The sequence below is a fragment of the Chrysemys picta genome, chromosome 2, assembly GCF_011386835.1.
Source record: "Chrysemys picta bellii isolate R12L10 chromosome 2, ASM1138683v2, whole genome shotgun sequence".
Lineage (NCBI taxonomy): Eukaryota > Metazoa > Chordata > Testudines > Emydidae > Chrysemys > Chrysemys picta.
In genome coordinates this window covers 205,954,816-205,967,775 of record NC_088792.1, presented here as the reverse complement: position 1 = coordinate 205,967,775, position 12,960 = coordinate 205,954,816, and the positions used below count along the sequence as shown (strand labels likewise).

Here is a 12,960-nt window from a genome sequence, read left to right as displayed (position 1 = left end):
AGAAACTTAAAAGAGAGAGAGCGAGAAAAAAGGAGGCAGGTGGGGGATTCTGTTCTATTGATCATAATAGTAGGCCTCAATCCTAATTGGAGCCCTCCAGGGATGTCTATGGGACTCTGCTCTGCATTGGCCAGAGCAGAAGAGCTTAGAGGATTTGGGGGCCTTACATTGTTATATTTACCAGTGCAAGTCCCAATCTTGTACTCCTTGCACACCCAAAGCTTGGATTCAGTATGAGACTTGGGTGCACAAGGAATGCAGGTTAGGCTTTAGTGACTTTACTCTTCATGGTTATGTTTGCCTGCAAAAATATTAACTTAGAGGGTGGAATCCTGGCCCTGTTGAAGTCAGTGGGGGCAGGATTTTATTCAGATTAATTAAGCATATTTTCAGTGTCTCCATTTCCTTGATTTCTGCCATATTTTTTCAAGATGAAATATACTAAAGAATTTTTGAAAATTTGTTAGATATTTTTACCACTAAGAATGAGAAAAGTGTCATCTTGAAAGTGTTAGCCAACACCTTCTGATTAGGCATCAAATACAGTCAGGTTAACTGATTTATTTTAAATGTATTTAGTAAAGAATAAAATGACAGCTGTTTTGTAATATCGCATCTTCCTACACTTTTGACAGCCTGCAGTATTTTCATTGCACTGTAACGTTTGCATGCAAAAGCTGAGCTAATTAGAAGTGGCTATCCAGAGTGCAGTCAATAAATAGCTTGACTTCCCAGCTTGTGATAATGCAATGCAAGATCAATAAGAACTATGAAGATTATTTCTTCATTTCCTTCTGCTGCGAGTAAGTTACCAATGAAGGGCAGACTGATTCCTTTCAAAACAAAAGTGTGTGTGTGTGTCTCCATTATACTGCACCTGTGTCACTAAAGGAAAACAAGTAAAATATTCAGAGTTTGGTATTGATGCATGTTGACTTTTATTTTTAAAAGCAATCCATGCTTAAACAAATTTTATGCAAAAATTGTAAATATGTATTTTTGCAGGCAAATGAAAGCATTTTAGGGAAAAGACACAGGACTTCATGTTGTAACATCAGTTCTTAGTATATATTCAGTGGATCTTCCTTTCTTTAGTGTTCTTGTGGGATAGATTTAGGTAGCCTTAAGTATTGTTAACACCTGGTCTCATTTAAATCAATGGCAAAACTCTCATTCGCTACACTGTGACCAGGATTTGGTTCCTATGCATAAATCTAGTATGACACAGAAGTACTATAAAACAATCAATTCATATTCCTTAACCAGAGAGTTCTACATCTATTTTGCTTTACATTCTATCAAATCTTCTGCGGTTGCGTTTGAATTGCATATAAGAAGGGGGTAAGTACTGTGTAAAATCCAAGTGTAAACTGCTCAGACTCCTAATCCCTGGAAGCTCCACAGTGACAGAGACCAGTTGCAATTCTCCAGTCATGGATGCCAGTTGTGATTCTTCACAAGAGCAGAATCCAGGACTCTACCCATCTCATTCATCCAATATGGTATAAAAATCAAACTTTTGAGAGGAACCCCACTGAACATACTCAGGGTGCCCCACAGACAGGGCCGGCTCCAGGCACCAGCTTCTCAAGCAGGTGCTTGGGGCGGTGGCTCTGGAGAGGGGCGGCATGTCCAAGTATTCGGCGGCAATTCGGGGGACAGTCCCTCCCTCCGCCTGGGAGCGAAGGACCTCCCGCTGAATTGCCGCCGCAGATCGCAATCGCGGGTTTGTTTGTTTTTTTTTTTTGGTTGCTTGGGGTGGCCAAAACCCTGGAGCCGGCCCTGCCCACAGATTTTCTGTGCCATTTCCTGTCATTAGAGGAAGAACTTCACAGGGACCACTGTGTTTTTCTTCCCATTAACACAAAGAAAATGTGTTAAATGAATGCATTATTTATCTTTACATCCACCTCAGACCACACAACTAGCCTGCTCCTAGCTGCAGCAGGCAGCTCTCTGTTCTGAACAGCATTCATCAAGCCATTCACTGCAGTGTGAAGTGTGGCCATTTGTCTTTTCCAACCAAACCCTTACATAACACTAGAAGCAGCAAAAAGCTCCCATTGACTGACAGGTCAGTTCCTGATGTCAGTCAGAGAAAGCCATTCATGCCAGCCATTTACCTCTTTGTCAGATTTTAGAGGTGCTCAGAGATTATCAAAATATTTCAGATAATAAAAGCCTGACTGGGATGCAATTAACTTGAAAGGTTTGATTCTTTCCATTCTTCTTAATTTCTGCATAAAAAGATGAAGAAATTATGCCTACTCTCCACAGTAGGTGCATGAGCTATAATTTTCAAAGGAATATCATGAACTGTGTCATACTACAGAAGCATTTAACGTAATTAACATATTGTAACTTACCCATGATTTTGCATTCAGTATATTTCAAACAGCTGAGCTCTGGAAAAAAATGCAGTTCTTTGCTTGTCACTAAATATCAATGGGGTTCTGCAGCTGTGGAATTTCTCCTAGCTCTGGCTTGCACAACAGCCAAGTGATTCTCTGGGAACTTAAGAGAACCATAGAAATAATAGCAGTGAGTGGAGATAATTTCAGCTCAAAAATGGATCAACCGTTGGGCCTTCTGGTTAAGTCATGAGTTTCTGAACCTTTTAAAACTTAAAAGCAGTGACCTAGCCCTGAAGATTTGACCCACCCTTTTCTAGGCCCCACATATTTGCTGCTATCCTGCCAGCTGAGAATAGTTTCACGTAATGAAGAGTTCATCCTCAATACCACTTATTAGTCAGCCAAAGGAGAGAAGTGCATTGCTTAAGAATATTCTATCACCTGAACATTCAGAAAGGTAAAACAGAGAAAATGGAACAGATATTGCTAGCTGGAAGCAAGAAACAGGCAGCTAGTTGCAAACTGGCTGCTTTTTTGCCAAATGTGGAGAGTTAACTCCAGAAAGGCATGCTGGGGGCAGGAGTTCCCAAAACTTGAGTGTGGGGAGAGAGAGTAGGGACCAGAAAGTCCACAAGGGAGGTGCTTCTGGGGAAAGGGACTGCTTTAGTGTTCTGTCTCTCACCACTGTGCTTGATATTTCACAGACTCTTGCCACTTTTGGAAGCAAGATAATACTATATTAAAGCTTGGTTCTCCACTGCCTTGCATTTTGCTTAGTTGCTTAAATCAATGTTACCTAGTGCTTCATTTGTGCCAGGCCTTGTCAGGACAGAGCCCTGGCACCTCTAGGCTTGGCAGTTCATAGCCCTGCACCTCTGGGCTTGGCATGTCAGTTATAAAAGTAAAAAAAAATTCTTGAGCCCTGGCACCTCTTTCATTACAAATTAAGCACTGATGCTACCCCTGGTGTGTGATTATTGCTTTGATAGCATGTGACACCTACTTTGCAGAGATGCTAGTGACTACCCAACAGGCAAGGCAGTAGAAGATTTGACTCTTAGAATTACTTGTGTGTTTTGCATAGAAGTACCAATCACTATTACTAAACTAGTTACTTTGGGTGGGATCCATAAAGGTATTTAAGCACCCCTGTGATCTACAAAGCTCCCTTTTTGTTGCCTAACCCTGCATATGCCAAAACTCACTCTGTGCCCAAGTTTTTGCAGTAATAGTTTCCTAACTCCCCATGTTTGTCTCTGGCATGTGCACTGCTGCCTTGTTCTAGGCAACCAGGTGCCTATTTCCTGCCTAAGCCCTAGAGCAATTTGTGAACCAGGGGAAAATAAACTGTTCAGCCACCCAAGTTCCAATAGAGGTATGCAAAGAGCCTGCCTAACTCCACACACAGCTAGCTGGGAAGAATCACCTCCCTGGTAACCTTTAGCCCAATGGCTAAGGTATTCATCTAAGATGTGGGTGACCCCCTTTGGTTCAAGCCCCGCCCCGCCCCACCTGTTGAGGAGGAGGGATTTGAACAGGGCTCTGCTACATCTCCGGTTAATGCCCTAACCCTTAGGCTATGGCATATTGTGATGTAGGACTCCCTCAACCTCTTCCACATTAACTGAATACTAATTAATTGGTCTAGTGCACATTGGAATGCTTTAGCCTACAGAGTCACTCACGTAAGAGTTGGCAGATCCCTGTTCCAGTCCCTTTTTGTCAGGCAGAACTGGGGGTCTCTCATACATTGGGTGAGTACCCTAACCACTGGGCTACAGGCTATAAAGGAGAATGGGCTCATCCTTCACCCCCAGCTGTTTTGTGTGGAGTTAGGTGGCCTCTGATCAGGCCCCACACATGACTTAGGCAGCCAAATGCTTCTCTTCCCAGTTTGTGAATTACAAGCAGAGATAGGCTTATCCCTGCGGACCAGACTTAGTCACTATACTCCAAGAGAGGGTTAGGTCGTAGCATGCACCCCTTTCGCTGGCATCTCCCATTAGCTACTTTAGGCAGCCCCTCACCTAGTGTGCTGGCTTTATGGATCATATTCTAAGGTGCCTCTCATTTCCCGTTTATTGCATAGGAGTGTAGGCACCTAACTCAGGCTTTGTGGATTGCAGTGTTCTCCCTATGATATTCTAGGTGCCTAAAAATAAGGCACTGTGACTCTCAGTGATGCAATACTTAAGCCCCTTCGGGGAGGTTGGGCCATTATATTTTAACTCCCATCTAAAGAACAGCACAGGCATTTTTAAAAGAAAATTGTTTAACCTCTTAAACTTTTAATAAAATTGCATGTATTTAAAAGGTTAATATGCCTGAGACTGAATGTCTGTGATAGTGTTTCTAAATGGGTGTATCACATATATAAGAAGAACATAAACCCCCAGAAATGCTCCAAAAACATCCCACTGAGGTGAGGATCATTCACACAACACTTGGGACATGGACCATGCTGCACAAATGCTAATTGTAGGCCTCAAGAGCAAATTCTGCACAAACAACTAAAGTTTAAGACAGAGGAAGAAGTAGCAGCATTTATTCAAATACTCATACATAGATTTTTTTTTTAAACCTACATACTTGCAAATATCAGAGGGGTAGCCATGTTAGTCTGAATCTGTAAAAAGCAACAGAGGGTCCTGTGGCACCTTTAAGACTAACAGAAGTATTGGGAGCATAAGCTTTCGTGGGTAAGAACCTCACTTCTTCAGATGCAATCTTGCAAGATTGCATCTGAAGAAGTGAGGTTCTTACCCACGAAAGCTTATGCTCTCAATACTTCTGTTAGTCTTAAAGGTGCCACAGGACCCTCTGATACTTGCAAATGTCATTGAGACAGCTGTTTAAATGACAGCGTTAAAGATGGAGGAACAGATGAGGGTTTAGTGGGTGATTAAATTCTGGAGCAATGCATTTTGATAGCCACAAAAGTAATTTATTGAGGCTATCCCAAAGCAGGAATATTGTTCCTATTACAGGACAAGACAAAAGAAGACACAATCAACCTCAACACTTCTAAGGAATGTTATTTTTCCTACCTTGTGAAAGTTCCGGGCTGTCGCTTTCTGAGACTTTCCTTTTATATCACTTTGGGAGCAAAGAATGATGTTTGAAAGGTGCGGCCTAGGAAGAAACCATAATGACACAGGATGTGCTCTAGTCTCACCCTGATTTCCTTGAGTTTGGGCCCAATTCTCCATGCTGTTGCACCAGTTCTTTATTAGTGTAATTCTGTATAAGTCAGCGGAGTCACACTAGTGTAAAAATGGTGTAACAGAAGGGAGATTCAGGCCTTTGGACTTCACTGAAATTACTTTTGATTTATACCAGTGTAACGGAGATCAGTACCATGCCCCTAGCATCGGTAACTATTTTCATACGTTGTGTGAGAGGATTTCAAGAACTTCCCTGTATTATAGGGCAATCCTTTGATGAAGACTGCCTGTAATGATGATTTTGACGGGTTTCTGATGCAATACCTGGTGGTATTGCATAGAAACACTATTGCATTAAATACCTGGTGGTATTGCATAGAAACACTATTGCATTAAAATGTGCTAGTGCACCATCATGGCAAAAAAATATCGTAACACTCTTGATACACTGGAAAAAAGTGGCAATAGCAGATTGAGATAATGTTTGATTTTTCTGGGACTAGAAATTTGTATTCCTTCTCTTGTGATATATTTACAGAGAGAACACAATCTACTAGTGCCAGCAGACTCTGAAATGTCATAATACATTGCATCATCTTTATTATGCTGCTTTCCTACCCAAAAGGTCAACCTACTTGTGTAGTAATTGTTGCCCAGACCCTCTTTGCTTTGGCCAGTCATATTGCTGGCTGAGGGAAACACATTTTACTGCCAATCTGCTAATATCTCAAACTGTTGGAGAAATCTCATAAACTACTCTGATCAGCTGTGATAATTTTCTGCCTTTGAAAAAAAACAACCAACCAACCAACCAAAAAACCGCTAACCTTTTCCCTGTATTTTTCTACAGCATCTGTTTTCTCCTGACATCTCTTTGCTCAGTTCTATTTCACATCCAAATGCAATACGAGTCTTTTCTTGAATATCAAACAAATGAGTGATGAGTAAAAAAAGAACAGTGTGGGAGAGGTTTTTATAGAAGTGGATCACAACCAGCCTAAAGCATCAGTGTATTAATATTTATCTGACAACACCTGATAGAGTCTTCAGCCAAAACACCAATTCAGTGACTGTTCTCTGACTCTATGCAGTAGGGTCTGCAAGATCTAACCAAGAAAACAGATCAGAATAGGAACTGCCTCATAATGAATGTTTGTATATAAACGGATGCACTGCCAGTTCTGAATGCTGTGTCCTTTGATGTGATCCAGATGCGTGCTCTCCCTCAGAACCCAAATAGACAGTAGCCTGCTCAGTTACACATTCTTTCCCTGATTGACTGGTTCATCCCTCACAGGTGCAGGTAGGTCACAATTATGAGAAGGATTAGCTCATGTATGGGGTGCTTGGTATAAAAATCCACCTCAGGGAAACAACCTTTCCTTTTAGCTACTGTCAGATTTAATTAACAATTCATGGCAATGTTTGTGTGCCCAACTGGGGCTATGGACAGAAATGTTCATGTCAATGCAAAGACTTCATACAGTGAAAACACAGCACCATTACCAGCAGGTAGGTAGTTAAGCAGGCACTTAGCTAGCTTTATAACTTCCTCTTTGTGCTGCCCTTATCCCTAGAGGAACTTTATGTGGTCATACAAACATACTCCATACAAAAAATGGCAACTCACAACAAGAGTTACTTTTTTCATTATTTGGGAAATGGTTAAGACTAGTAGGATTTCATTGAAAAATGTTGTGGCCTAACAAATGACTTGATGTGGACCTTTTAAGCCTGGGAAAATCTATCATTTGGTCAGTGGTTGGTTTCTGAGTTCAGCAATGTGTGATATGATACTAAGTGATGTGGTATGCTGCCTTCCTTTGTAAGGGAAGATCCCCTGGGAGTGTCTTCCTTGAGATATGAAGTATATTGTAATGCTGGCCATTAGTACTGGACTAGATTGGAATAAGCAGTGTTTGTATTATACATGTAGATTTTATGGGGCTTAATTCTGCTGAGGCTAAGCACTATATTTAGTTTAACTGAAATACACAGTGCTAAGGGTGTCTCTCTCTCTTTTTAAAGAGGGCTATGATGTAGAACTAGATGCTTTTCTTAAATAGTAACTGTCCCTCAGCAAATAGGAAAGCTGACACTGTTTATGTGAGTTAGAATGTAGCATAGCTTGGCTGCAAAGTGGGCTAGCTCCTGGGTTTATACTAGCAAAGAGAGATTAGTCAACGTTCCTGAATTTTGAAATTCTCACTGAAAAACAACAAAAGTCAATGGTGGTGGTACCATTTTTTCCTTCATTTTTTGACTAGCTCTAATACAAATCTTGTACTCTAATGTATCAGAACACACTGAAAGTGAGTCGTTCGGGAGGACACTTTGTGCAGAGCTCCAGATAATATAGATGAAGGTGCAGTTTGTTCTGGGATATGCCACATGATAAATAAGCCTTTTTTTTTTTTTCAAATTATGGCCTGCTATGCCACTTGTGGGCCCTGCACTAACTTTGAACACCTTTCCTGCTAAGGACAGTCCAGGAGAAAGCAAGGGTGATCCGACAATTAGAAGCACTTTACAATAAATTATTCAAGACTAAGTAAACTGTAGTCCCTGCTATATGTGAGAGAGTCAATGAAGTCAGCATTGAGCAGATTGCAAACCAAGATACAAAACTACAGGAATGAGTGGGAAACCCCAGAAAGGAATCCACCTTCCCTGGGCAACAATCTATCTGAAGCCTCTAATGGTTTCTAGCACAATTTTTATTGTAACTTTTATTTTAAGAAACCTTCAATGATACAGCAAATTGGGAAAAGAGGGTGTTTCATACAGTACAAAACTAACAGAATGGTAGTATAGCAAATTACAGCACAGATCTGTAACTGGAAATGTGCAAGGATAGTTTTAAGCCACCTTTGCCTTGTTCTGCCCTACCCGTGGGGCAAGCTAGATACCAGGGAGATGTTCTGTGTTGAGTGTTCAAACACTGTTAATGGTGATATGCCATTGTTAAGAGTAACTTTGTGGTTGTCACCACATGGTATAAAGGTGTGTCAACGACATGTCAAAGTCATTCAATTGGATATTTTAAGGTGGTTCTGGCCAATTCCCACCTTTTTCCCCCACCCCCCAAATTAATTCCTAACTCTGTCTCCCAAACCATGCTGGCATCTTCTGGGAGGAACAGGGTTGAAGCAATTATGGATTCCCTTAGACTACTTTCTAGCTAATATTTCTTCTAATCAATAGCATGTTCTAGACCAATGATGACAAAGAACAAATTTGTTCTGTTCTAATTTTTCCCCACTATCTAAGACAACTGTTTTTGTCACTGAGAGACCACAGCCATACAGCGTACACCTAGAAGTTGATTATTGTGAGCTTAAAAACCCGATAGAGACTAAAACTGGAACAAATAAGAACAGAAAGCTGACCCATTAAAAAGTAAAGCTTTAGTATACTGGGCTACTATGCATTTAGTTTTAATAGTTTTTTTTTTAAGTTTGTTTTTAAGAGTCACAGGTCAGAGACCAATAAATGAGTCATTTGAAACTACATTTGAAAAACATGCCATTTCCTTAGATTAAATTTATTGCGCATTTGAATGCATTATCTGCAAATAAGGTCCAATTCTGCCTTTGGATGTCCCCTTGTATCTCAGCACAATACTGGGTGCACAGAATGTAAGAACTTGTGGGTAGTAGACACTGACTTGATGGGGTATTCAAAATGGGTCCAAAGCAGCCAAATCTTTAAATTTCCTCCTTCCTTTCACCCACCTCCACGGTAACACACCCTCAGCTTTTCACTGTTGTGAAATTCTGATCGATTGCTTTATTCTCAATAGTCTCTGTATTTTGTGATTGAGCCTTAGCTATTGCTGGGTTTTCTGAAATAAAGGTGCTAACCCTGAGGAAAAGAGAGTTATGTTATCCAAATGTGTCCTAGTTTTTATAACTTTTGTTGAACTACTCATGAAAAATGCAGGGTTGGTAGCCCTGAAGTCCTTACTTTATTCACAGAACAAGTGCAGAATGAGCAGCAGTGGTGCAGACCTCCCCAAATTGCCCTGCTAACATACCACAATCCAGAACTCTCTGTTCATGCTATAGTGGTGAGGTTAAGAGGCAGTGTGTGGGTGGGTTGGGAATGTCTCTGGTACCTGTAGCCAAGCAGCCACTGCCTTTTATATAAATAATATATTTTGCTAGACTGAATTGTGGGCATTTTAGGGGAAATAATAAATCCATAACAGAAAGAGAAGACAGATACAGAGTTCCTTAAAGCCAATTGCAAAAAATTGAGCAGAGGCCACCACTTATGCTGAGTTGTCCAAAACACTCCAATAGTTTTGTGATGTGCATGTATAATTGTGTTGTAATATTATCTAGTAGCTTGCGTTCATCTAGGGTTTACACTCAACGTTCATCCAAATTAAATAAAGGTGTGAATTTAAAGTGGATTAGTTAAACGGCATTAAATTCCCTGTGTAGATGTTCTCCTTCAGAATTCAAGTGGTTAATTAATTCTAAAATTAAACCGAAGTAAGTCCACTTTAATTCTGAATGTGATTGTCCACACAAGGGTTTATTGTGGTTTAACTAATCCACTTTGAATCCACATCTTGTTTTAACTCATTAATTTTTCTGAGTATCCCAATGTAGTCAAACCCCTAGTTTTACAGAGTTGAAAGACTAATGCACTGAATCACTTTTTTTCCTTTGGCTGTTCTTCTAATGTTTAGGAATATAGTGATTCCTAATATAGTTAGTCATGCCTGACTAACCTAATTGCCTTCTATGATGAGATAACTGGCTCTGTGGATGAGGGTAAAGCAGTGGATGTGACTTTGACTTTAGCAAAGCTTTTGATACGGTCTCCCACAGTATTCTTGCCGCCAAGTTAAAGAAGTATGGGCTGGATGAATGGACTGTAAGGTGGATAGAAAGCTGGCTAGATCGTCGGGCTCAATGGGTAGTGATCAATGGCTCCATGTTTAGTTGGCAGCCGGTTTCAAGCGGAGTGCCCCAAGGGTCGGTCCTGGGGCCGGTTTTGTTTAATATCTTTATTAATGATCTGGAGGATGGTGTGGACTGCACTCTCAGCAAGTTTGCAGATGACACTAAACTAGGAGGCGTGGTAGATACACTAGAGGGTAGGGATCGGATACAGAGGGAACTAGACAAATTAGAGGATTGGGCCAAAAAAAAACTGATGAGGTTCAACAAGGATAAGTGCAGAGTCCTGCACTTAGGACGGAAGAATCCCATGCACTGCTACAGACTAGGGACCGAATGGCTAGGTAGCAGTTCTGCAGAAAAGGACCTAGGGGTCACAGTGGACGAGAAGCTGGATATGAGTCAACCGTGTGCTCTTGTTGCCAAGAAGGCTAACGGCATTTTGGGCTGTATAAGTAGGGGCTTTGCCAGCAGATCGAGGAACGTGATTGTTCCCCTTTATTCGACATTGGTGAGGCCTCATCTGGAATACTGTGTCCAGTTTTGGGCCCCACACTACAAGAAGGATGTGGAAAAATTGGAAAGAGTCCAGCGGAGGGCAACAAAAATGATTAGGGGTCTGGAGCACATGACTTATGAGGAGAGGCTGAGGGAACTGGGATTGTTTAGTCTCCAGAAGAGAAGAATGAGGGGGGATTTGATAGCAGCCTTCAACTACCTGAAGGGGGGTTCCAAAGAGGATGGAGCTCGGCTGTTCTCAGTGGTGGCTGATGACAGAACAAGGAGCAATGGTCTCAAGTTGCAGTGGGGGAGGTCCAGGTTGGATATTAGGAAACATTATTTTACTAGGAGGGTGGTGAAGCACTGGAATGAGTTACCTAGGGAGGTGGTGGAGTCTCCTTCCTTGGAGGTTTTTAAGGCCCGGCTTGACAAAGCCCTGGCTGGGATGATTTAGTTGGGAATTGGTCCTGCTTTGAGCAGGGGGTTGGACTAGACGGCCTCTTGAGGTCCCTTCCAACCCTGATATTCTATGATTCTATGATTGTGAGATTTATGCCAGTGCTTTGTTGCTGATAGTTTTGACTGTTAATAAGTTGCTACCCTAATGCTAGTAGAAAGCTTTAAATAGGTCTGCCTCACTCCCACGCCCTTTATTGGCTTTAATGTGAGTGGTCTGCTCTCTCAAAGTTATTGCAAATAAAACCTCTCCTCTAGCCTTAAGCAACAGAGAGTCCTGTGGCACCTTTAAGACTAACAAATGTATTAGAGCATAAGCTTTCGTGGGTGAATGCCCACTTCGTTGGATTCATGAGAGTGGGCATTCACCCACGAAAGCTTATGCTCCAATACATCTGTTAGCCTTAAAGGTGCCACAGGACACTCTGTTGCTTTTTACAGATCCAGACTAACACGGCTACCCCTCAGATCCTCTAGCCTTAGTTTTCCACCATCTCTATGACTATTCTTCATCTGATCTTTTTTGGGGGCTCATATTCAGTCAGTTCTAGAACAAAATCCTTGTCAATTGCCAATGACTTTCCTTCAGTCTCTTTTCCTACAGGAGTAGCAGGAGCAATTATAATTTCTTTATTTGTGATAGTGTGCTTCATTTTTCTTAAAACTGCCAGCTGTTCTTCCCTTGTACTATACCATTGTGACTGTAGGGTTTTCAGCACATCTTACAAATGGAAAAGTTTATTAGTCTTTTTATATGATTCAAAACTTTTTTCCTGTTGGTGGTCTGTTTGTGCTGTTTCTATTAAAAGGCATGTTAGGAAAGGATGTGTGAGAAATTCTCCGATCATTATTGGAACCAGTGGATTCACTATACTATGGAAATATTTGATCCACATCAGTTGATTGGTGTAAATAATATTTACTATGCATCTCTTTTGGAGGCTGCATTTATAAGTTTTGAACCATATTCTTATTACTAAGCAAATTGTCTTTATTTTAGCTTCTCTGTTATTCTAGTGTTAGTTGAAATGCTGTTTTCACTATTCTTCCACAAATTACTTAAGGTTTCCTTATTAAATGTTAGATTCATGAAATCATTATGATGTCTTTGCATTGGAGTGATCCATTGTTCGCAGTGGTATCAAAACATTGCCTTGAAATGTTGAATACAGAACAAAGGCCACAAAAGACTCACCAAGCTTTTATATCTAACAAATTTGTATTCTTGTATTTGTAGGTTTCCATGTCTCCCGGTCCTATCACACATGTTAAAAATTCAATTCTAGGTGATGAATGCCTCTGTCATAGATCTCTTCAGGGTGCTACTGAAATTGCTGATCATATGTATTTATATGTCCTTCATCTAGGATTGCGTGATTATTCCATGCCCATAAATCTATTCAATTCTTGCTACAGTTGCATCAAAAATCAATGGAAGTTTATTTAGAGCTCAGATCTAATCCAGGCTAGGATGTTGATGGAAAGGTTTAATTTTCCTACCTCTTAATCAACTTACTTGTCAGAAACCAGTAGAACAAAAGGAGACAGGATAGAGTCATTCCTTTTAATCCT

The 12,960-nt window shown here is 40.8% G+C and overlaps 1 protein-coding gene across 4 annotated transcripts in view; it reads left to right on the top strand.

The window, feature by feature from the left end:
• The first annotated feature begins 2,710 nt into the window (after positions 1-2,710).
• Positions 2,711-12,960, top strand: part of LOC135981688 (probable basic-leucine zipper transcription factor R) — a 65,275-nt gene continuing 55,025 nt past the window's right edge. For 2 of the 4 annotated variants that reach the window (XM_065585314.1, XM_065585313.1), the window contains exon 1: positions 6,899-7,030. In XM_065585314.1, coding sequence (XP_065441386.1) covers positions 6,934-7,030 — 97 coding nt within the window. In that variant the 5' untranslated portion in view covers positions 6,899-6,933. Of the gene's footprint in view, positions 2,812-6,776; positions 6,822-6,898; positions 7,031-12,960 lie in introns of those variants that run through there. The other 2 variants (XM_065585316.1, XM_065585315.1) reach the window with 2 other exon arrangements.